The 25075-nt window shown below is 42.1% G+C and overlaps 2 protein-coding genes across 2 annotated transcripts; one reads left to right on the top strand and one right to left on the bottom strand.

Moving 5' to 3' along the window:
- Window positions 1-1247: 1247 nt before the first annotated feature.
- l(3)80Fg (dnaJ homolog subfamily C member 16 l(3)80Fg) lies at window positions 1248-24842 on the bottom strand. Its single transcript, XM_074088389.1, has 14 exons — window positions 24394-24842; window positions 23644-23820; window positions 22166-22255; window positions 20852-21132; window positions 20320-20500; window positions 19163-19364; window positions 17507-17729; window positions 16824-17065; window positions 15731-15903; window positions 14479-14619; window positions 7372-7473; window positions 4631-4832; window positions 3674-3794; window positions 1248-2649 (listed from the first exon to the last, which is right to left on the bottom strand). Exons 1-14 carry the CDS (start codon window positions 24567-24569, stop codon window positions 2549-2551), a joined length of 2412 nt encoding a protein of 803 aa, XP_073944490.1. The 5' UTR covers window positions 24570-24842; the 3' UTR covers window positions 1248-2548.
- LOC141428410 (cysteine synthase-like) lies at window positions 8608-11677 on the top strand. Its single transcript, XM_074088401.1, has one exon. The coding sequence runs from the start codon at window positions 8881-8883 to the stop codon at window positions 9853-9855; it is 975 nt and encodes a 324-aa protein (XP_073944502.1). The 5' UTR covers window positions 8608-8880; the 3' UTR covers window positions 9856-11677.
- Window positions 24843-25075: the final 233 nt, after the last annotated feature.

Raw genomic sequence — 25075 nt, 5'->3', positions numbered from 1 at the left:
AAAACTTTAAGCAGCAGTTTATTATATCGCCTGGATTATATTTCGAAATGTTATTATTTTCTTTTGGTTGCTCTATTTCAAATTTTCAACTACTTAAAAGTTATCTGAAAGAGATCGCTCGCTAGCGATAAGACCGCTTGTTGTTTACCTCTACTTTTAAATGTTGCGTTCTATTATCGATGTAATATGAATATTGCAAATCGATAAATGAGAAGTCCCTATGACAGCTCAAATGTGCCACGAGAATTCCGGCCTCTGGTGATGACTTAAGGTGAGACGGTTTACTTTAGTCGCTTCATCATTTAAAAAGGGCCCTTCATGCACTAGGATATAGCTCCTAGAAGACAGACAAAACGAGAGTTTTGACAGTCAAATACAAGATATCTTCAAATTATTCCGGGGCATTTCAGGAGATTATCGGGTCAATTTAAACGACCCTGTAAAGGCATCTGAATTTTTGGAAGTGTAGTCACAACTTAGCTGAAGCATTCCGGACGAATTGGAAGACATCTCGTATATCTGACCACGACAGAATTAATTTAAACAAGCTTTATTTTGACTAAGCCTTTCAAGCAAAAGCAAGAGTTGTCCATGTAACAACTTTTGCCGCTTCATATAAATACAATAGGCAGTATTCTTTACTTATAATTTACAATACGGGATATACATAATGTACCATCAGTCAAATAAGTGGTCTATCAATTTTTAAACAAGTTCCTATCAAATTAATATGTCGCTAAAGTCGAACTTTCAAGTTGACAGACACGTCTATTGGCATTATTGTTGTGTGATATGCAAACGATTATCAGCTTTAGGGCTTTACCACCATAACATCACTGATCCATCAGCCAATTATGTGGTCTACCATCCTAAAGTTGATAATCGTTTGCATATCACGAAACAATAATGCCAACTTGACGTGTCTGTCAACTTGAAAGTTCGACTTCAGCAACATATTCATTTGAGAGGAACTTGTTTAAAAATTGATAGACCACTTATTTGGCTGATGGTACATCCTTCTGTTTCCATCGAGTCTCTTTACTTTAAACATTTAAGAATAAAAATGGCTATAACAGAAGATTTGACTGGAAGAAGCATTGATAGGACAAAAAAAATACGACCACCCGACCTTCGTTGCTATAATGTACGACATGACAAATTGTTTACTTTAAGGCTCCGTTTCCACCAGAGATGTGCGAGGATGTGTCGCGAGGGATGTGTTTTTCATTAACCAATAGAAACGCTTCATTTACACATCCTCTGTCCATCCGCTGTGCAGCACATCTCTAAACCCGGATTTTTAATCCCATGGAAAAAACGTAAACAAAGGTGTTGCCGTTATCAAAAAACATTTGCAGAATGGAAGATATTTTATTCTTTCCACATTCGCCAGAAATCGACTTCCCATTAAAAAACTGTATTTCTTAATCAAGATAAAATATTTTAATTTATTGATGAAATTCTTCATTTTGGCATTTACACTTTGATATATTAATTTACAAAGAGAATACTGTTTCCGTATGCATAATTTATTTATTGTCCTGGTATTACACCCGGGTTTTTAAGCTGTGGGCCGCTTGATGCGAGACGTCACTCAATCCACTAACATTCGAGACTGAATTCGTAATCGTTTTCCAGTGACTCTTGTTCTGTTATTTTTTTACTGTCCACATTGTTGTTATATTTTTATTGTAGTCAAGTTGTTCATTGTTAGGTTTCCGTTGATTTTCGTTTATTGTTGTATGAAAAGATGAACTCCAGTCCGAGTACTTCTCGGTCAAAAGACGACTTTTATCTTTAAATTGTCTCCCGTAAAAGCGACTCTTTTATCGAAAACAGAAAAAACATGGTAACAACAGAACTTTATATAATGAAAAAGACTGAAACTGAAAAGTCACTTTGACAATGACAAAACTTTGTTTACATTTTTTCCGTGGGATTAAAAATCCGGGTTTAGTCAAAACAGCTGAGCGGAACGAGGCGAGGTAAATGAAGCGCATTGCTCGCAACACATCCTCGGACATCTCTGGTGAAAACGGAACTTTATTTGGTATTTTTTCATAACCAAATGTCTACCGTATGGCCAAACGCACACAAGCAATATTGTTGCCAAAAATTTCCTTCTCACTCTTTATTTCAACGTAAACCGAGTAAAATATGGTCAGCAATTTTGCGTGAGTACACTCTCTCACACACAAGAGTTTAAAAAATTCTTGCATAATACAAAACGGTGACAGTTGTGGTTAATACAACTGTAAATCACACATAACAGTTCAGAAATTCTAAACCTTACACAATACAGAACATAACCTACATATTCAGTTTTAATCACAAAAAACAGCTCTAAGACTTGAAATGAATTCTGTTCGTAATAAAAAAAACATTTTTGATAAAGTAACAACACGATAACTTAGACATCATAGCAAACGAAGCATCACTTTAAAACCGTATCAATCATTAACAATCCCTACCTGACTTAACGTTCATAAAGGTGTGTCCCCACCAGTTCTGTTTACGCGAGGTATCGCGGTGCCTCGTTGGATCGCGTTCACTTGGTGGTCATGTCTGGCCAGTAGTTGATGTAGTAGCGGTGAGTGCTGCCTTCGAAGAGCCGGTCCAGCCAGTTCTCTAGTCCGTCTAGAAGGTTCTCTGCAGAAAAATAAAGAGAGAGAAAAGGTTAGTACCTTGTAGGCAAGCTTTCTTTGCTGACTTTACTTTTTATCGACTGTCCTTGCATTGTCTTCCAAACTACATTTCTGTACCAATTTACAAGCGATGCCATTAACCGTAAAGGTGTTCCATCCTGCAGAGACGATCCTGGTCGGACCACCAGAATTTTAGTTTTTTTTTTTACAATTTATTGTCACCAGATTTACATAAGAATGCCATCAAGTCAATTCGACCAGACCAACTTCTAGAACTGCGTCAAAATTTACTTGCAAGATTTAACCAGCTCATACATAAATTATTTCAAAACTCTTAGAATTCTTTATTCAATGAACAATGTGTACATTTTAAAGTACATTCGGCCGTTATTCTTAGTGTTAATTAGTCCATTATAAAGTACGCGAGGACTTAGGAGGATAGAGGTAACTTCTAAGTCAGCACAATCATACATACATACACTGCGAGTTAAATAAAAGCTTGTAAAAAAAATATACCTCGTTGAGTTTCTTGCCGGATTCTTCTCAACAGAGGAATTGTTTGTTGGTTTGTTTGTTTATACTCTTTATTGTACAAAAAGGAAATACAAAAATGTCACACAAAAAAGAAAAAACCGGTATTCAAACCGGTGGTGGTGGTGTTATATTTAGCCTAAATTGAATAACGATATTTTGTCTTCGACTTCGAGATTTGTTGACTGTACAGTTAATCGTACCACACAATGGACAGCAGCGGGTCCGGAGCGAGTCGGATCGGAAGCGCGGCGCCCCGCACGACCCGCCCCGAGCCCGACTTCGGCGTCATGTTGTTCATATCATTGCCGTGCAGTGGGTTACTACCAGGGTAGGCAGCTGCTAGTTTGCGCCTGCAGTAGCGCGTAAGCCCACCGCAGCAGGGTAGGCAGCACTAGCGCTGCTAACCCTCAAGTTCACAAATACGGCTACGTAGATAGGCACGCCGCACTCCCGACCCGACCCGCTGCTGTCCTATGTGTTTTATGCTTTAGTACCTTGCAGCAGCGGTTCCGGGAGCGCCTCGTCGGAGCTGGAGTCCCGCTCGGTGAAGCCGATGAAGGCGCCCGCCTCGGGGTCCACCGTCGCGCCCAGCGACCGCGTCATGCGGGACATCCTCTGCAGCACAAAGTTTGACACGTGCTGACATTACTGATTACACGAGCGAAGCGAGGGTTTCAATAACATGCTCGTGGTCTTATTAATTTAATTTAATATATTGTATAAAATACATGTCTTTTCTCAAACTCGTTATGTAAGTAATTGTTTAATAAGCAGACCTGTAAAATGTTTAAGATGTGAATTACATTTAAAGAAATATATAACGTTGATTTGAAGCCAGAGGAGATAAAGCGATCCGCACTTGGGCGGAAGAGTAGATTTCTGCACACCTGCTGGAATGACAAACTGTCTCTGGCTGGATATGTTGGCCCACGGAACAAGGTACTTTCCGAACATGTGAATTATAAAAAAATTGAATTGAATTGGGCGAGCATGTTGTGGATGTATCAATGTATTATTTGCATGTTTTTATTTTATTTTTTGAGTGGTTGTGGTTGAGTTGGCCCTGTAGTACCTGGCGCCCCGGTCACTTCCCCTGTCTAAAGGGCGTTTCTCCATTAGCCGGCCCGGCACGCCGGCGCCGGGGAAGCCAAAATGTATGAAAATGTATGGCTCGCTTTTTCGCTTACCAGCGCCGGCGCCGGCCCGGCGTTGAGTCCCACCGGCGCCATCGCCGTAGCAATCTTCCCACTCGATGCCGGCCCGGCAAAACTGCATGTTGTATATGAATCGTGCTGAAGTCCGTGTCAGTACTGTACTGTAGCACTCACCGGGCGTAAACCGTCATCGACACCGGCGCAGTGGTAAAACGAAGCCCCGGCGCCGGTGCACGGCCATGCCAGTGCCGGGCCGGCTAATGAAAAAACAGCCGGAGTCGGCACGTAAAAGATTACCTTGTGCGGCTTAGCGCCCTCCGGGTGCTTGGCGTGGTATATACAGAAGTAGTTCCGGTGCGGGTTGAGCGCGAGCACGGTGCCGACGCAGTTGCGCGCGTTGACTCGCAACTCGGCGCCGCCCAGCGACAGCTGCAACACGCGCCGGAACCACTCGATGTTGCGCTCCACCTGCAGGTACGCGAACAGCAGCGTCTTGTTCCTGCAGAAAAAACACACGCGTCACAAACAAAAGTCACTCATACTATTACTTACCCATGTTTCTCTGTTCCGTTGATTAATTTGACGGATAAATGTGATGCCGTCTCGTTTTGTTTTGTTCGAATAGAGGAGACGGCATCACATTTATCCGTCAAATAAAATTAATCAATGGCTCTGTTTCACAGCCCTTTAGTCTCGTGAGACATTGATAATAGTACATTCGTGTCTTAAGGGCGGTAAACAAGGAACTACGAACGAGATTCTATTAGAAGCCCGAAGTCGAAGACTGAGGGCTTTAATGAGTCGATGTTCGTAATTCTAGTACCTACCGCCCGTGCGACATACAATGTTTTTCATCACATTTGCGAGTAAAATTATAATATTAATATTTGTAAAAGAAAAACTAATACTTTTTTCAAATGGATGGTGATGTGCAATGTCAATAAAAAACTTATTTTTAGTTTTGAAGTTCCCATATAACGTCGAGACTTGGACAGTTTGTATTGCACATCACTAATGTTAGGCAGCCACCAAACTGCCGGCTTGATAACAAAGATCTTCCGAAAAGATCGAAACTAATCGGACCGCACCTGGCTTATAATCGTGAGTTCAACCGTTTCATTTATTTAATTTTATCAAAAAGCTACTCAATCATCCCAGACTATATCCGTCCCACTGCTGGGCACAGGCCTCCCTCAGAATCAGAGGACTTGGGCTGTAGTACCCACGCGGGACCAGTGCGGATTGTGAACTTCGCACACACCCCGCCACAATTTGTGACGGAAATGCTCCGCTGGTTTTCCTTCACCGCAAAGCTCGTGGTAAGTTTCAAATGTATCGCACATGATTTTCTTAAAACTCAGAGGTGCGAGCGGGGGTTTGAAACCAGGATCCTCTGCTTGAGAGGCCATTGGTTAAACCACTAAGCCACCACTACAGCTTCAGTATTACGCGTATTACGTGTAGTTCGTCCACAAATTTATTATATTAATTTATATACACGCCCATAGAAACTGACATTAGCTTCTATGGGTGTGGATGAAAAACAGAGTCGGTATTATCCGAGCGGTAAAGAGTGTCCCCTGTCAAAACGATCGAGGCAAAGACACATAAATTATTTTTTAATTTTTTTATTCTGGACTATGGAACAACCCGTAACCGACCGAACTGTCGTAATTTGGCGGTAAAGAAAACTCTTTAATAAAAAAGTTTCAGGCGTTTCTAAAATTATCATCCATTCCCCATTCTAAACAGTCTTAGGTCGTCCCCACACTGCAGACCTTCCTGACAGCATGTTACACATACCAGTCAATGACCTACGTTCCCTTTCGAGGTCTAAATCATTCCGGAGATTTCCGGTAACCTAGTGAGCGTCCAAGATACTTAAATCGGAGAAGAGAGAAACGAGAAAGATTCTCTCAATAGAGCTCTCTCATTCTATTCGCATAATGTAACAATCATTTAGTTAGTTATTATGAGTTTAGAGCGTAAGAACTTCTCGATACTAAGAACAATAACTTTGAAATACAATAAGCTATTTATTTTATCGCTTAATTCTAAGGAATGTCACGTCGTTTACTGTTTGACAGCAACATTACCAGCAGTACTCAGATAGGTCAATTAAAGCCAATTTTAATTAAAACCGATAGTGTATTTTTTACTGGCGGAATCGTCGATAGGATCGACAAACGTATAATTTCAATAACCTAACCACCAATAAGTTGGAAAACTCCGGACTTTGTCACTTCAAAGTTCAATATCTAAAAAACGGCCGAACCGATTTTGATGAAACATATCTAAGAACTATCGCTAGAAAACCAGCTTTCAAATAAAAAAAACCGCATTCGAATCGGTCCACCCGTTTAAGAGCTACTTTGCCACAGACAGACACACGCAGACATACAGACACACAGACACACATAGCGGTCAACTTATAACACTCCTCTTTTTGCGTCGGAGTTTAAAAATGTTATCGAAATAATTTACCAACAATGAATTTAAGAGAGAACTAGTTTAAGATCTGTTAACGTTAATTGGCGCATTCTGAGTGTGGCTTTAACTGTCAGAAGAACTAGTGTTCGGTTTTATCTTTCTCTTTAAAATAACTTGACGACAAGCTATCACTGTTCTTGACCTGAAGCTATCGTTTGGCTAACTAATATCAGAAGTGTTTTTACAGTAATTTCGATAACAATAACTAAAAGATAATAGATATAACTATAACATTTCGAACTATTTCGAAAATTTACATAAAGAGTCTTAAATTAGGTATTATCCTTCAGTGAAATAATCTATGCTTTCTTCGGTTGTATGACATGACTGCTTACTGGGGTTGACATTTTTCGCTTTAATAATTTGATTTCTTACTATTTCTTTTGTTACACATTGTATGAGTCAAGTACAAATATCCGTATTCCACATACAAGCGGCTGTCCTTGCTAGCATTCGAACCCGGGAACTCCAGCTTCATGGTCAGGGTTGCTGACCACTAGGACATTCGGTCGTGACATCATCACCGTCGTCACAAGCGCGGCACTTACTTGCGGTACGGCCACACGACTTTATGGAACTTGGAGAGAAGCTGCACCCGGCTCTGCATGTCTACCAGAAGCACGATCGTGCGGCATCCGGGCTTCAATAACCTGTAAAAAAATAGGGATTCATCCTACTAATATTATAAATGCGACAGTTTGTGAGTGTGTGTGTTTGGTGCTAAAACAGCAGGACGTCTGAAATAACACATAGGTTACTTTTATCCCGATATTCCCACGGGCTAGGGATAACATAACGAAATTTAAATCGCTGTGTTTAGAGTAATGAAATTTGGCGTGGTTGTTCTTAATGCAACGTTGATAATAACCACGATGTAATTTTTGAGAATTCGACTTTATAAATTTTATAAAAACTCAATGGGAACTATGCATATAGACACATTAACATAGTTTTACACCTTATTCACAGCGCAAAATGAACTGGCCACCAGCCAAAATTATATCATTAAACGCACGTATTCAAACCACCATATCGTCACTACTTTGAAAAAAACTCGTATCTCAAATCAATACGTCAGCAAATTTGACCCTTAAAACAATGTTCATTAAGTTCACTCGGAAAAACATCGATTTTGAGATACCAGCTTTTTTCAAAGTAGAGTCGATATTAATGATAAATTCAGCGGTAAATCGGCTTACAACGGTAAATCTCGTAAAGGGTAAATGTAACCAATTTAGGTAAAAAATGAAAACTCATCGCATCAATATCCTGTTGTAGCCGTATTTGGTTAAAAAAATAAAATATGGAGTTTACGTGTTTGGCCTCGTATAGCTTTGGGCTTTTCCAACCTTTCGATGTAATTTTGTTTATAGTGGTGACTACTGTTTTATTTAACCAATTTAAAAAAGTTCATCTATATGCTGTGTGTATGTTGATGATATTGTTGAAAAGAATAGACACACATATATGTTAGGTACTAGAACAAACGTCCCCAATTTCATAATTATACTATGTACACGTCCGTATCTACGCTTCTCGAAGTATTTTTTGGAAACTAGACTTCGAAAAATTAAGCCGCCAAAGCGATCAGCCAGGCACAATATAAAAACAGATAGAAATCATAAATCACAACGACGCATTATCTACATTCCATTTTACTACCTACTTTAAAAAAAAAACAATAAAAAAACCCGTAATAACTCTTCAACGTAATCACTTCATGATAGCCAATAACGTCTATAAATAATGGACATGTACAAGTACGGAATGTCCACCCGTGCCAAACCAGTGCATGCGAGCACACGGGAGCGCTCGCATCGCGATCCCAAACACAAAAAAAGTTAATTAATATTTAAAAAAATGACCGACCTTGATTTAAAGTGACTGCATAAGCTAAACCGAATTGAATCGCTTAGCGTTCACGACCTTGCTTTCTTTACAATAAACAAGAACGCTCTACAAAGCTGCTTTATACTGCATTCGGCATTTAACCGACCTGCACTCGAACGTGACAGCAGTGCCTTTGCAGTGCCAAGTGATAGAAAGTGAAGTGCATTATGTCTCCATCTAAAAGTGATGAAATTAAAGCTTCGGCTTTGGAGTTGATCGGGAACACTCCAATTGTCGCCCTTGACCGATTGTACCAGGGACCCGGAAGGATCCTGGCCAAATGTGAGTTCATGAACCCTGGGGGTTCAATCAAGTGCCGTTCAGCCTTATACATGATACAAACGGCGCGGAAGAACGGAGATTTGAAACCAGGCAGTCCAGTTGTGGAGGTCACCTCTGGGAATCAAGGATGCGGATTGGCTGTCGTCTGCGCAGTGCTAGGGCACCCACTGACACTGACAATGTCCAAAGGCAACAGCGTCCAACGAGCAATACACATGGAAGCTCTAGGAGCGAAATGCGTGCGAGTTCCCCAAGTCGAAGGAACGTATGGGAAAGTAACATTGGCTGATGTTGAAGTGGCTGAAAGTGAAGGTTTACGCATCGTGGAGGAGACGGGCGCTTTCTTGGTCAACCAGTTCCATAATGATGCGAACGTGACTTCGCATTACGAGTCGACCGGACCAGAGATTTGGAGGCAGACCGGCGGTCACGTGGACGCGTTTATAGCTACCGTCGGAACCGCCGGTACATTTACGGGTACTTCGAAGTTTTTGAAAGAGATGAATCCCGAGCTGCAGTCTTTTGTCGTTGAGCCTGAAGGCTCGGAGCCTATTAAGGGTGCTCCGATAACGAAAGTGTGTCATTTGCTTCAAGGGTCAGGTTACGGAGCTGTGCCGTCTCTATTCAAATTTGAGTACATGGATGGTACTATCAGTGTTACTGACGAGGAGGCAATATATTACAAGAAACTTGTGGGAGAGAAGGAGGGACTGTACGTCGGGTACACTAGCGGGGCTAATGTGGCGGCGGCCGTCAAGTTATTGAATTCGGGAAAGCTGCCCAAAAACGCGTGGGTGGTTACAATGCTGAATGACACGGGGCTGAAGTACACCCCCGTGCCCGAAGAGTTGACCAAGTAATGTTGTCAAATTTACCACGTTCGGCCCCGGCAACGATCCACTAAGCTCTTACGCTATGCCTACGCATATCCCACAGCAGACAAATTCTATGCCAGTGACACGTATACATGTCACAGACGTAATACATTCCGGTGACAGTGACGCTTGTGGCTTATTAGTTCTTACTCCTATGCCAGTGACACGCATGTCGCGTCAGAATAATTCGTACCTCTTAAAGGCTGGCATAGCGGAAGGGCTTAGCGGAACGTTGCCGTAGCCGAATGCGATCCACTAGCGCATATCCCACAGCAGTCACAAATACGTGTCACTGGCATAGGAGTAAGAACTAAAAAGTCGCAGACGTTGTGTCACTGAGGCCGAACGTGATAAATGTGTTCTATAGGTCATTGCACTGGCAATTCATTGACCTAGTAGCGCATAAAACCTTCGTTGTATCTGTCAATGAGCATAATGATTACGCGTGTACAACAAGTCGCCTTTTACTGATATACCTGCGCGAGCGCAAGGCCAGCATTCCGTGACTTTCGCGTCAAAGTATGACAGCATAATATTACAATTATGAATGAGTCTTTTTAAATAGTATAATTTGAATGTACAGCATAATTAGGGGCTGTATCACCATCCATTGATTAGTGTTAACTGACGGTTAAATGTGATGCCATCTCTATTTGTTTTGTTCGAATAGACGGAGACGGCATCACATTTAACCGTCAGTTAACACTAATCAATGGATGGTGAAACAGCCCCTTAAACTACAATAATGTTGTAGTGATACTGCGACATTAACCATGTGCCACATATTATCACTATTTGGCGTTAAACAAACTGAACTTTCAAGCACAAAGAGCAAGGTTCAATATGCACAATTATCAATATTGATATATTATCTTTTAAAGTAATAATTATATTTGGCATTTTCATGCATACTTTAGAAATAAATGTCATTGTCTAATCTTTATGGATGATGTATAAAATATACTATTCCAATTTAATTTAATTGACAATTATTATTATTATTTATTTAGTATATTTATTTAGTTATCGTGAAAAACTCACTGTAGCAAAGTATAGATTTAAAGTAAGGTTTTCAATGAGACTATTAACCATGTCAATATTAATTTTGATTACAAATTTCGCACGCCAATATTAATTTCCATAGCGATAAAGATCTTGTTTAACATGATTGGCGTAAAGTTAATTGAAGTCACTTTATCTCTTTTTATTGAATATAGTTATTATTTTAACTGCCTCGGCATAACTAGCTGATAAGCGTTGTTTTAAATGTTTAAGACGTCATTGACTTTTTATCACTTTTCCACGTGTTAACTGCACGTGTATTGCAATTTGTCCGCGTATTTAATAAAAATATAATAATACGGTATTTGTGAACTCCTGACTGGCCATGTCTTGTATATTATTATGAAAATATAGATATACAGAGTCTTTAGCGAAGAGAAAATTTAAATTGGATTAAGAATGATTTTTTGAAAAATCTACATACCTGTCTCTTTCTCAAACGCTTTTCTCTATGCAGCAAGTATGGCGCTACTTGCGTGTCACGTCACATACAAGTACGTCTTTCTCTGTCTAATCTTGCATTTCAAACCTATATAACTTTGTAATTTTTAAAAGTAGCTTAAAAGTTGTTTCTCTGTTCGATAACAGGCATTGTGAAGTTTTAATTTATAAACCATGAAAAATAGTCAAATACTGTATTAATGCACTAATACCTTTTACCTTTCTACTTCGCGATCAAAGTTTGCAGTTCATTGAGTTGCGCCTGAATCAATTACTACAATATAATTTATTCATTTTGATTAAGAAAAGTAAAATATTTTAGAACATTGCTGTTTTTTTTTTTTTTTTTTATTCGACTGGATGGCAAACGAGCAAGTGGGTCTCCTGATGGTAAGAGATCACCACCGCCCATAAACATCTGAAACACCAGGGTATCGCAGACGCGTTGCCAACCTAGAGGCCTAAGATGGGATACCTCAAGTGCCAGTAATTTCACCGGCTGGCTGTGTGTGTGGTTGGCTGTGTGTGTGTGTTGGCGTGTGTTTTCCATTTATTGATCCACCAAATACAAATCGTTCATTAGTAAGTAGAGCTTCACATTTGTGAGGAAACAAGGAAGAAAGAAACGAAAGGATGAGGAAACAAGACTCTGACGCCATTGCCTTTTCCAATCCCAAAGCAGATAAAAACAAAGAACTGCGCCACAGAAATCAATAACTACAGAATTGTAATAAAATCTTTATAGAGATACTGTCTTCAGGGGTGGTGAATGGAAACCAAGGTTAATCTCTATGTATTTATTGCATTACTAAGTACACAAGTGTTACGCGTATGACCGGCAAAGGACAACTGGCGCGACTGGGTCCCTCTACCTTAGGTATCACGTGACTCCGTGTACCTATACCTATGTCGCTACATCTTTAAATTTGTTAATTATAAATTAAATTGTAAAGAAAAATATAGTTCAACTGCCATGAACGTTTAAATCAAAAGTTTTAATTCGAGCTGAGTTTGTACAGTCGCCATCAGATATTTCGGAGCGGCCAAGGTGATCAAAAATATCGATACATGAACTCTAATACCTTAATAATAGAGTGCATGTGCCGATATTTTTGACCACCTTGGCCGCTCCAAAATACCTGATGGCGACTGTACTATGCCAGGCACTAAGTAATGCCACAAATAAAAAACCGGCCAAGAGCGTGTCGGACACGCCTAAAATAGGCATCCGTAGAAATTACGAAAAAATTAAGTAATATTTTTCTAAGGATTTCGTATTGTATACGGAATCTTCCAAGTTTAGGTATATTTTATACCTTAGGCTGCTATTTACTCTTAAACTACTAATAATTCTCAAGCAAACTTAGCCGTTATAGTTTTCCTTGAAAGTTTGATATACCTACTTACTACCATCAAATTTTTCCACCCACCGGTTTAGATTTTAGAGGAAGGGGGGGGGGACGCTTGATTTTCATGAAAATTTGCACTTTAAAGTTGAATATTTCGCAAACAAATCACTGAATCGAAAAATCGTCTTAGCAAACCCCTAATGGTTTTAAGAGACCTATCCAACGATACCCCACACTATAGGATTGGATGAGAAAATACCCCCACTTTACGTCATGGGAAGTACAAAAATTTTTTTTTTGAATTTTTTATTGTACTATTTTGTCGGCATAGTTTACATACATATTCGTACAAAATTACAGCTTTCTAGCTATCCAACGATACCCCACACTATAGGATTGGATGATAAAAAAATCACCCCCACTTTACGTCTATGGGAGGTACCCTAAAAATTTTTTTTTGAATTTTTTATTGTACCATTTTGTTGGCATAGTTTACATATATATTCCAGCTTACTAAAATTACAGCTTTCTAGCACAGATAGTGCCTGAGCAAAACCTTGGACGGACAGACAGACAGACAGACAGACATGGCGAAACTATAAGGGTTCCGTTTTTGCCATTTTGGCTCCGGAACCCTAAAAAAAACATCAGTCCTTTAGCGGCATGAAGGACACCTATGCGCAATTTCATGTCTCCAGACGTAGCGGCTAAACCACAATGATGTCCTGCGCCGCTCCTACGACGGTCACCAGATCACCAGTTCACCTTTTGAAAGTTCAATGTGTTCTTGAGTGGCGACCACGCGCCGGAAGTCGCAGCGTGGGTAGGTCTTCCGGTACGTGGTGGCCACTCAAGAACACGTAACCCCAACGGCCATTAGATTCTTCTAGCAATGTGCCTTGCCCTTGGGTTTGGAAATGCCTCGTGCTATATAACCAGTTAGTTATATTATGCAATGTGTGGGAGTGGTTGAGGTTACTCATTAGAATTTCAAGATACTCAAGCTTTTCAGTCATTATCTATAATCTCGCCTCGTTTCTTAGCGCGTACAAGGCTAAGGGCCTTTTACACTATTCTTTGATACATTTTATGCGACAAATAAATGTGATGCCGTCTCTGTTAATCAGGACAAAACAAACAGAGACAGCATCACAGATAACTGGCACATAAAATTTATCAATGAATGGTGAAATAGGGCGTAAGTCGAAAAAAGCTCTTGAGGCTCAACTTTATAACTAAGGTTTAAATATAAGTTAAGATTTCCCAGCAATTTGTAGGGTCCTATGTGTTTTTTTTTTAGATTACGCCTTGTCTTTAAAAGGGCAGTATAAAGGTTTTTTGCCGATTAAGGCACAGAACCTTAAAAATGAACTATTACAAAGGCTTATCCGCAAGTATAAAGAGAAGGGGCAAGGGATATCCGCAGTAGAACTAAGGTTACCGACATAGCCCGAAGAATTGCGAAACAGAAATGGCAGTGGGCGGGGCACATTGCTCGCTGGACTGATGGCTGATGGGTTAGAAGGTTCGCGTATGGCGTCCGCGGACCGGGAGGCGAGCTGTCGGTAGGCCTCCAACAAGAAGGAGCGACGACCTGGTTAAGATCGCGGGATCGCGTTGGATGCGGAAAGCACAAGACCGGTCTGAGTGGAGAGCCTTGGCGGAGGCCTATGTCCAGCAGTAGACGTTTTTCGGCTGACATGATGATGATGATGATGACAAAGGCTTATGTCTACATAAGAAACTCCGCACTCACCTAACGAGGCCGTTGAACTTCTCGGAGCGCAGTTCGTGCAGCCGCAACTCGGACTGAGGTTCGTTATTGTTCCGCTTGCCGGGTGCATTCTGTCGGCGCCGTTCGGATTTCTGCCGCTGCACCGACTCTTCCTCCACGCGTCTGCAGACACAAACACCACTTGTTGTAACTTGTAATATGTGTCTATCACAAAGTTAATAAGAGAAAAACTCCTTCAACCCTCTCTCCTCCCCGAAGTAAGATCTAGGGCAGGGGTCGGCAACGCGCGGCCCGCGGGCCGCATGCGGCTCGAGACCTATCTCCTTGCGGCCCGCGACAGTTTTGTAATCCCACATAAGTGGTTTACTTGTAAGATAATTTTGTACATAATAGATAACTAAGTAGATATCTATTATGTACAAAACGCCTTTTTTTTTATTAGACTGGATGGCAAACGAGCAAGTGGGTCTCCTGATGGTAAGAGATCACCACCGCCCATAAACATCTGCAACACCAGGGGTATTGCAGGTGCGTTGTCAACCTAGAGGCCTAAGATGGGATACTTCAAGTGCCAGTAATTTCACCGGCTTTCTTACTCTCCACGCCGAAACGCAACAGTGCAAGCACTGCTGCTTCACGGCAGGTTTAGCGAACAAGATGGTGGTAGCAATCCGGGCGGACCTTGCACAAGGTCCTACCATCTGTGAATTTATCCTTTATCATTTTTTTTTATTATGTGACCCATGTCTGCCAAAAGGTTGCCGACCCCTGCTCTAGAGGGTTGGGGACTTGCTGCCGGGTTTTTAGCCAGTGAGAGTCCGGTACTGTCTAGGCGCGCTATTCTCAGTCGTCCATAATGGATTTTTCCAGACTGCATGCCCCCGTGTTCTCTAAAGCTTAGGTATCTCATATAAAACTAAAAAAATAATAATTTGTATACAAAAGTAAGGACTCGACATAAAAAAAAACAAGAGGAAAAGAAATGTTACACGAGTTAAACGTGCGAGGCGCCTTGATGACTAATAAGCCATATACTTATTTTCCCGGGTTGAAGTGTAACGAAGCGCCTTTCGATTTAATCGCTCGAAATGTACCTATTATAATTTTCTGGAATTCCCATTAGAAATTTGGTTTGTTCCAACGTATACACGACCTTATTGTTAAGTAAATAAACACGAAACTTGGAATCCAGCAGCCGATTCACACTATGATTACCATTGAGGTCATTCACCCCTAGCTGCAACCGAATCGCCGACTGGCAATCAATACTGACATTAGATAAGCCATGAGGTATCCAGCGGCGAGCACGACGGCGATAGTGGCGAGCACCGAGGCGCAGGAGATAGCCTTCTGTGTCCGCAGCGCGTGCGCCGCGCGCTCCGTCCACTCGCAGACCAGGAGGATCGCGCGCCACACCGGACCCTTAGCCGCCTCGTCTAGTAAGTCCTGGTGAGCGAAATACAAGGTCAATAACCGGGAAAGTGCAGTGCATTCATTGGGGTCGTTGACCGTTATACAATAGTTAGTTCGGAGACGCAACTTTAGTAAGATTTTACTTTTTTTTAACTGTTAAATTTTGAACTACCAGTTCGCGACGCAATATCACCACGGTGTGGTCTATCTTATTGATTGAGCGTTCAATATCATTCATATTACATTTACTCAATCTTATACTAACTCGAGAGTTCCACAACGAGCTATGGAGAGAGCTACGCTCAGAGTTTCTTTGCGCGCTAGAATCCGAAGTCACCGATGTAACTCGATGAAGATGTAATTTGAAATAGCAATGGGCAGGCCACGTCGCTCGAAGACCAAATAACTGACGAGAGGGAGCAAAGTGCAACTTTTCTGTTCAAGGCTTTTCTAAGTGTTTTATTGCAAATGCCATTTTTTGAAGTTGATAATTGTAAAGCCTCGCCATTTTATATGCTGATTGTTCTTTAATAATAGTTAAAATATTTTTTTTTTTCAAGTTTCTTATTGCTCGGTGTGAAAAGTTGTATGAGCCACTCGGGAGCAAAATTATTTTCATCTTGGGCGTTAACACTTGAATCCCTCATTACGCTCAGGATTCTACTTTAGAATCCCTCGCTACGCTCAGGATTCTATTGCAGAATCCTTCTCTACATTCTGGATTCAATGTACGCCCTCGCCGTAAATACACCATTTTGCTCCCTTGTGACACAAATAACTATTCCGGAGAAAGTTTCTGGCATCCACGAACCGGAAGATGCAGCGTTCACAGGTCTCCCATTAGGTAGATCGACTATATTACCAGTGGACATAGATGGCAAGTTGTTGTTCTCTGTAGCGTACTAAGGGTGAGGCCTTTATTCAACAGTGGACATCTTCCGGGTGATACTAACCTGCACATGGACCTCATAAGCCAGGACCTCGCTGGGCCGCAGCAGCCGCTTGATGAGCTGGTCCAGCGCCCGCTTGGTCTCATTGAGGCGCTCCTGGTACTCCAGGGCTTCGGGGCCGGCGTCGTCGGTCTCGCACTTGGCACACGCCGGCCACGTCTCGTTGAGCCACTCGTACTGAATGCGGGTGGCCTCGCGACGCCAAATCACCACGATGCGGTGCTCCATTTGGGAGGTGTCGCTGCCTGGAAACGGGATTGGTGTTAATGAGGAATTCCGAAAATTACTGCCGATGGTTGCGACAGAGCGATAGAATAGTAGGTCTTTATTATCTTGAGGTTCAATTTAAATTTACGGCTTAAAAATGTTTTTTTTTTAAAATGTATTTAAAAACTTTGTTATTCACTAGTGAATGGCTGTTTTTCCACTAGCCGGCCCGGCACCGGCATGGCCGTGCACCGGCGCCGGGGCATCGTTTTTCCACTGCGCCGGTGTCGATGCCGGTTTACGCCCGGTGAGTACAGCACTGACACGGACTTACTTCAGCACAATTCATATACGACATGCAGTTTTGCCGGACCGGCATCGAGTGGGAAGCTTGCCAACGTAAGTGAAAAAGCAAGCCATACATTCCGGCTAATGGAAAAATGTCTAATAAAACTTGCAATTTTTAGCCAGCAACTCACCGGAGCCCCTCGCCAGCGCCTGCACGAAGCCGGGCTGGCGGTGCACGTACACGTAGGCGTACTGCAGGCGCTCGGGCGCGGCGCGCGCCAGCCGGCGCAGCTCGCCGCGCCCCGCGCCCCCCGCGCCCCCCGCGCCGCCCGCGCCCGCGCCGCACACCAGCACGCAGCACAGCCGCCGCCGGTGCGCGCGCCACTCCACCGGGCACACGTGCTCTAGTACTGCCTGCACACAAAAAAAAAAAACAAAATGGGGTTAGTTCCACTAAACGTCCTCAACGACCGTGACTCCCTCAATATCGTTCCACCTAAAGCCCGTGGCCCGAGGGCATTTCACTGTTGGCGATCGCATCGCGCCCGCAACGCCCACAGAATATAGGTGGGTCAAAGTGGGCTTACACCATGACTGATGATGACAGATGAGCAAGATGTCGTCAGAACTTGATGAACTTTCCGAGTCAATATTTCTCATTCGTTTTGTCATAAAGGCAACCATAAATTCACGGGAATCCATGTTGAACAGAACAGAACGTTTTCACCGTGCCGCCATATTGCGAGCATACAACGCTCAAGATATGCGTTCCACTAATAACGTTCGCCCACAAAGCCCACGGCGTTTTTTCGTTTAGTGAAACGGCAATTTCAGCGGCCACGACACGGCGTAGCGAACTTTAAGTGGAACGTGGCCAATAAGGCACATCTCTCGTGAAGCAGTGAAACTTCTGTAGTTCTGTACTTACACTATTACTCGCAAGCCGATTTACCGATTTAGCTCAAAGTCTCATATAACCGAAGAACCTATAGGAAGCTGCGGGAGTCCTGTGAGGAAACTAAGCCAGGCCCTGCAGCTGATCGGCCTCGATGCGATCCTTCAGCGTGTTGCTGAAGGTCTCCTCCTATAATTACTCTGTTGGCTAATTCGGTAGACCACGTACCTGCGAGAACAGCTGAAACAGAATCAGCAGCTGGTTGGCCTCTATGAGTTCCCACAACATCTTGCTGGAGATATCTTCTTCTACAAGGGACTATGAGTTAAGTCGGTTGAGCACTCATCTGCGAGGAGAGCCAAGGCAGAGTCAGCAGCTGATTGGCCTCAATGAGTTTCCGCAACTTCTTGCCGGGGATCTCCTCTTAAGATTACCTCTTTGACTAAGCCTGTAGAGCACTAACTTGCGAAGAGAGCTGGGGCAGTCAGTCGGTTGATCACTGACCTGTGAGGACAGCCGTGGTAGAGTCAGCAGCCTGGTTGGCTTCGATCAGTTCTCGTAGGGTCTTACTGGGGATTTTATTCTACAAGAGACTATGATTGGCCTCTATGAGCTCCCTTAGCGTCTTGCTGGGGACGATAACGGCGGGCTGCGGCCTGTCCTCCTTGAGCAGCACCATGATATCAGTGTGCCACCTGACACGCTGTGGGTGCCACGCGTCATAATCGCTTAGGAGAGAGTCGAGGAAAACCCGGGCAGCGTGAGCAGCTGATTGGCTTCAACGAGTTGTTGCAGCGTCTTGTTGGCTAAGTCTATAGAACACTAACTTGCGAAGAGAGCAGGGGCGGTCAGCAGCCTGGTTAGCCTCGATCAGTTCGCGCAGGATTTTGCTGGGAATCTTCAAGTTCCATGGCCTATACGGGACCATAAGCTAAGTCGGTAGAGCACGCACCTGCGAGGACAGCCGTGGTAGAGTCAGCAGCTGATTGGCCTCTATGAGCTCCCTTAGCGTCTTGCTGGGTATCTCGCCGGTGCTGACGGTGGCAGCGGGCTGCGGACTGTCTTCCTTTAGCAGCACCATGGTGTCAGTGTGTCGCTGCACCGCGTAACGCGCCGTCACGTTGCGGGTGTCGCGCATCGACATCGCCACGAATCTGGAATAAGTTCAGGGGGGCTACTACGAAATTCGTATCGTACTGTCCCTCTCACTCGTATGAAAGAATATTAGCATCAGCAGGACTGCATGATACGAAGTTCGAATTTTGCACTTCGTAGTATAGGGCCAGTGCGGATTGGGAACTTCGCACGCACCATTGAATCGCTTCGCAGGTTTGTGCAGGTTTCCTCACGATGTTTTCCTTCACCGCAAAGCTCGTGGTAAATTTCAAATGTAATTCCGCACATGAATTCCGAAAAACTCAGAGGTGCTTGAGAGGCGATAGGTCAAACCACTAGGCCGCCACGGCTTCAGCTGGCTTCGGCTGGGCCCGCGTGGGAACTATGGCCCAAGCCCTCTTGTTCTGAGAGGAGGCCTGTGCCCAGCAGTGGGACGTATATAGGCTGGGATTATGATGATGATGAGTATAGGGCCAGTTCAGGGTCAGCCATAACTTACATCACCTTTTACTTCTTGTTTTACCACTCTGTTCTTGTTAGTTAGAGAGAGTCCATAAATTACGTGGGGTGACTAGCAGCATCAGATCAGCTCTATACTTCCCGGCCTATTATTTGTAAGACAACGTCAATATTTTAGTCATCTTTGAGAAAATCTGTTTTAAATAGGATATATTTGGGACTTTGCAATGCTGGTAATGTAAGATATTCGTAGTTATGTGCCAGGATAAATTAAGGTTGGAAGACCAGTGATGCGATGGACTGACGACGTTGCAAAAATCGCTGGAACCGACTGGACAAGTACTGCCAAAGACAGAGAGCTGTGGAAGAAGATGGAGGGGGCCTTCACCCAAAAAGGGGCCCAAGTCTCAGAAGAAAATAAACAAAATAAATGAAACTAATCATACTAACACTAGGAGACAGGGAATATTAAAGGCTTTTTATTTTTTTTATTTTATTCATGTGCCAGGAACAAGGTGAAATAGCAGTGCATACCCGAAGGTGACCCGGTCCCGGTAATGGAAGGCGGTGAGCAGATACCGCAGCCGCATGGTGGGCTGCTCCTCGAATATCAGCGCCTTCACTTTGTTGTCCTCGAAGTCACTCGTGAAGCTGTCCACGTTGGCGTCTGTTATACTAGGGACCAGCTTGTACGGAAACTTCCAGCGCATCCATTCTGTAACCAATTTTGTAAATGTACTATTAATAATCAAATCACTACTCCCTAACAGTCTCCTCATATGTATAACGTCTATACGTCGACATTGGCAAAATATGTCTGCCTTAAAACTGCAAGAGTGAAAGCCAGAACGATTCTGACAGGACGATTTCTGCTGCAGGCGTCTAACGCCTCAGCATAATGCTGAGTCAGCGGCCGTTTCACTTTTGCGGGGAATTTTTGTATTTCTTTTTCTTTTTTTTTTTGTTTTATTTGTGTTTACTGTTAATTGTTGTTTTTTAGTTTTGTTGTATTTGTGTGTCTTCTATTCTATTCTATTCCATTAATTAAAAAAAAATCACAACTCACCCAAAATCTTAGGCATGGAATTGAGCCCCTCCTTATAAACGTAGACGTGCTGGTCCAACACGAGTGTGAGGCAAGGCACGCCGTGTACGCCCACTCGCCGTACCAGGCTAGCCTCGTGCGCCGCATGCACGGTGGCCACAGTCACACCGAGCGGCTGCATCGCCTCCACGAGCCGGCGCCAGGACGCCGCCACCCGCACGCAGTCGAAACACCAGTCGGTGTAAAAGAGGACCAGCGCCGGTGTGTGCGTGGATTTCTCCAAGATATTGTTTTCGAAGTGTCTGCAATTTGAAATTAATACATGGTGAAATCTTTGAAATCTAACTTGAGACACATACATTATTAAAAGAGGCTACACAGAACACTTATGTATTAGTAGTAGAGGTATGCCCAACAAGTTTTGAAAAGAAACTATGACTGTACTGGTTTGAAACAAACATGTCAGACATAAACATAATATCTCAATTAAAGTACGAACGCGGAGCATGAACGATTTCGTACAATGCCCTTTCAATATGTGTCTCTGTTGCTCGCGCGTAAATAAATCCGCCGCGTTCGAACAAAATTCAAGTATGCGAGCGCGTCGGCGAATATTTACTTGCGAGCGACAGAGACGCATATTTAAAGGAATGACCTTTAAATATGCGTTCCTGTCGCGAAATTCATCGTGCTTCGCGAACACGCTTTACTAATATGTGAGCAACCAGCATTTATTTCAATAATTATAAAATAAAATAAATCTAATTTTAAACATATCCACGTTGGTGGCTTTAAACGTAATCATTGACACTGATCCTAACCAGACGGCTGGCCATCTAACAAGTGCTAATGATCATCAAGTAGTTGAGTTAAATGACTTCGATTCCAGCATACAAATACAGCTGAGCTCAGTTTAAACATTTAAATAGAAGCGCAATATTTTTCCAAAACTTTATTGCATATTATAATATTATCAGTATTGATTGATTCAGGATTTGGTAAAGTAAATGGCACAATAGTAGAACCCAAAATCATATGGCTCACATTGGTCTCAAACGAGCGAGACATTAGGCGTTATATTAGGTTCTGCTGCTACTATAGAGCCTTAGTCTACTATCCTCCCGGATTGCTACCACCATCTTGCTGAGGTTTCCCATCTTAGGCTGGCCTCTAGGTTGGCAACGCATCTGCAATACCCCTGGTGTTGCAGATGTTTATGGGCGGTGGTGATCTGTTACTATCAGGAGACCCACTTGCTTGTTTGCCATCCAGTCAAATAAAATAAAAACAAAAAACTATAAAGCCTTGTTAAAGAAAAAAAAATAAACAACTCACCTAGCAGTTACAGATAGCTTGTGAAACAGTGTGATATCTTGATCTTGCGTTTTGAAGTGGTTCCCAAAAAACTCTTCAAAGGGATCATTACTGCAACAACATCATTTAATAGTAATGCTCAATAAAATTATTCATAGCGCATGAAACTGGAGTTAATGTCTTTATTTGAATAAAGTGTAAACAGGATGAGTCACAGCAACTTTTGGGGCGATTTCATTGATGTTTATTTACAAAACATTTTACTTTCATGAACCAAAGCTCCACAGGAAATGAATATTTGGGAGTCAATTTGTGACCTAAATGGAGTGGAACATTGACCTGAATAGAGAATGAACAGTAGCAAAATGTGTTAAACCTGGGCAGCTTTGCTGATTATGCATACCAACATGGTTTGATTTTGATCAGTAACATACTCAACTGGCTATTTGTGCATTTGTGTACAGATTCACTCATCCCCTGACCAGGTAACCTCTAACTGAACTTGCCAAAAAATATTCAGTTTAGATAGAGTTCTAATAAATATTCAAGCATAGCACAAGCTGAGATTGGCACCCATTGTCAAATTCTTTCAAAACCTTCAATAATTTTAAGTTAAACCAACTTGTATTGGCAAAAAAAATGTTTTATTTCATTTTAATCAATCTCAAGCTGTCTTTATATAAAAATGTATTATAGATATTTATTTAATAACACTCTTTTAAGTCATTAATAAAATAAATAAATATCATGGGACGCTTGACACCAATTGACCTATACGTTATGCCTATCCAATTTATTAGAAGTGTAAACAAACCGATTTCATCAAAATTCTTGTATAAACACCCACTGGATTGAATCAGTAACACATTTATCTATAATTCGTGTCTTTTAAGTAGATGTCTAATCACTTTTTTCACCAAAATTAACTTGATTTCTATATTTATTTTTCATTTGAAAAATCTTCATCAAAATCTGTCATTATTTATTTTTTGAAACATTAGTAGCATAGACCAACATAGAGATGGTGGAAAATTTGACATTTTAAAAATCGATTAATGCGCGGATGAATATGCGATTTTTATTTACTTTCCTTAAAATGAAAAAATAGTTACTGCTTTTATAATTGAATAAACAGTCTTTGGAATTAAATCACACACAGAAGCGGTGGCGGGGCGGTGCGGCGCGGCGCGGAGGTGATACCGGTTGTAATATTCCAGCTAACATGAAAGAGGGCACACAGAATACTGCGCGGGAAATAAGCATGGCGCGATATTCTGTGTGCCCTCTTTCATGTTAGCTTGAATATTTCAACCAGTACCGCCTCCGCACCGAGCAGCACCGCTCCGCCTCCAGCGTCAGCTAGAAAGCTGTAATCATTTCCATTGTTTAAAAAACTGAAGTATAGTATAGCTATACCTACCACTGATATTGACTGAATAGACTACAGAAAATTATATACATTTGTTAAAGAAGTTTTAGTATTATTTACTCATACTAACCTGAACCTAGCATAAGTGCTATAGTCATGCCTCTGCTTGTAAAGATGTTCATCCTCGTTGGTGATCCCATACTGGTCATATGCTTGTCTCCGCTCTGTGTCTGAGAGAAGCTCGTAAGCCTGCTTGATCTCCACAAAGCGGGACTCCGCATTTGGATGCAAGTTCTTGTCTGGGTGCCTGCGTTAATATGCTAATTAGAAGTGGAACTTATATTTTATTTGTGACTTTTAGAAATTAGGTCAAGAATTGAAGCATTTTAACAGAATATGGACCTCAAATAAAATAGAGAAAATAACACATTAAGTTAACATTTGAATTGCCAAGAATTACACTGATAAATATGATTGTGGTCATTAAAGAGTGAAATTTAATTTCTTACAAGAGCTGTAACAATCAGGGTTCTTAATGCTACAATTAGGGGCTGTTTCACCATCCATTGATTAGCGTTAACCGACGGTTAAATGTGATGCCGTCTCCGTCTATTCGAATGAAACAAATAGAGACGGCATCACATTTAACCATTGGTTAACGCTAATCAATGGATGGTGAAACAGCCCCTTAAAATACCACATAATAAAATGTCTACTAATTGAGACAATGTGTACCATCAGTTGAAAAATAATTTCAAACATTAATTCATCTTCACTTGTTTATTTTCAAATTATTGATCCAATCTTGAGGCAAATTCAGGTCACTTCAGTTAATCATGAATTAAAAACTAAGACGGGGTGGCTTAGGGAAAATACTTACCATTCTTTAGCTCGTTGCCTGTACGCCTTACGTATTTCAGGGAGCGTCGCCCGGCGGGACACGCCGAGGATCTCATAAGGGTCACCGATCTTCTGAGCCATCAGGAGCGGGCACAGTGCCACCCCCAACACCAGCCACAGCCATCGCCTCTTCCAACCCTTGTATATCCATTGCATATTACTAAATTGTCCCAATCAAGTACCACAACCCTCACGAAGCTACCTCGGCACTATTCATAGAACTCTCATACCGCCACCGCCACGCGCTGACTAAACATTAAATCAGGAAATAACACGGAAATTCATGAAACTCTTATCAGTCATTCGTCTCAAAATAGAACACAGATGGCTGAAAATTTGTAGAATTGGAAAAATCTCGCGAAAATTACAAAATGTCAACTGGGACTGACCATAGTCAATTTTTTTTAATTATTTGCTGCGACTGCTTGGGCTGCGGAATGAACCACGAAAATGAATGATCGCCTACCCAACGACAAAAACAGGGCTTGTTCAAAAGAACGCATGAAACGTAAAAGTGCGGCCACGTGCAGCCGCTCGACGCTCGTTTCCAGCGTCAAATCTGGTCACGTGACATATAGCGACAAAGCTGAAAATGTTGATCTTTATCGTTGATAAAAAACCCTAATTTCGGAAAAAAACTGTTTTCTTGTTTTCATTCACTC

Source organism: Choristoneura fumiferana, chromosome 5 (genome assembly GCF_025370935.1).
Source record: "Choristoneura fumiferana chromosome 5, NRCan_CFum_1, whole genome shotgun sequence".
Classification (NCBI taxonomy): domain Eukaryota; kingdom Metazoa; phylum Arthropoda; class Insecta; order Lepidoptera; family Tortricidae; genus Choristoneura; species Choristoneura fumiferana.
Note: the sequence above shows the minus strand (reverse complement) of the source record. Positions and strands in the feature narration are given on the sequence as shown.

Coding starts and splice junctions, on each gene's coding strand:
- LOC141428410 (XM_074088401.1), top strand. CDS start 8,881: ATGTCTCCATCTAAAAGTGATGAAATTAAAGCTTCGGCTTTGGAGTTG.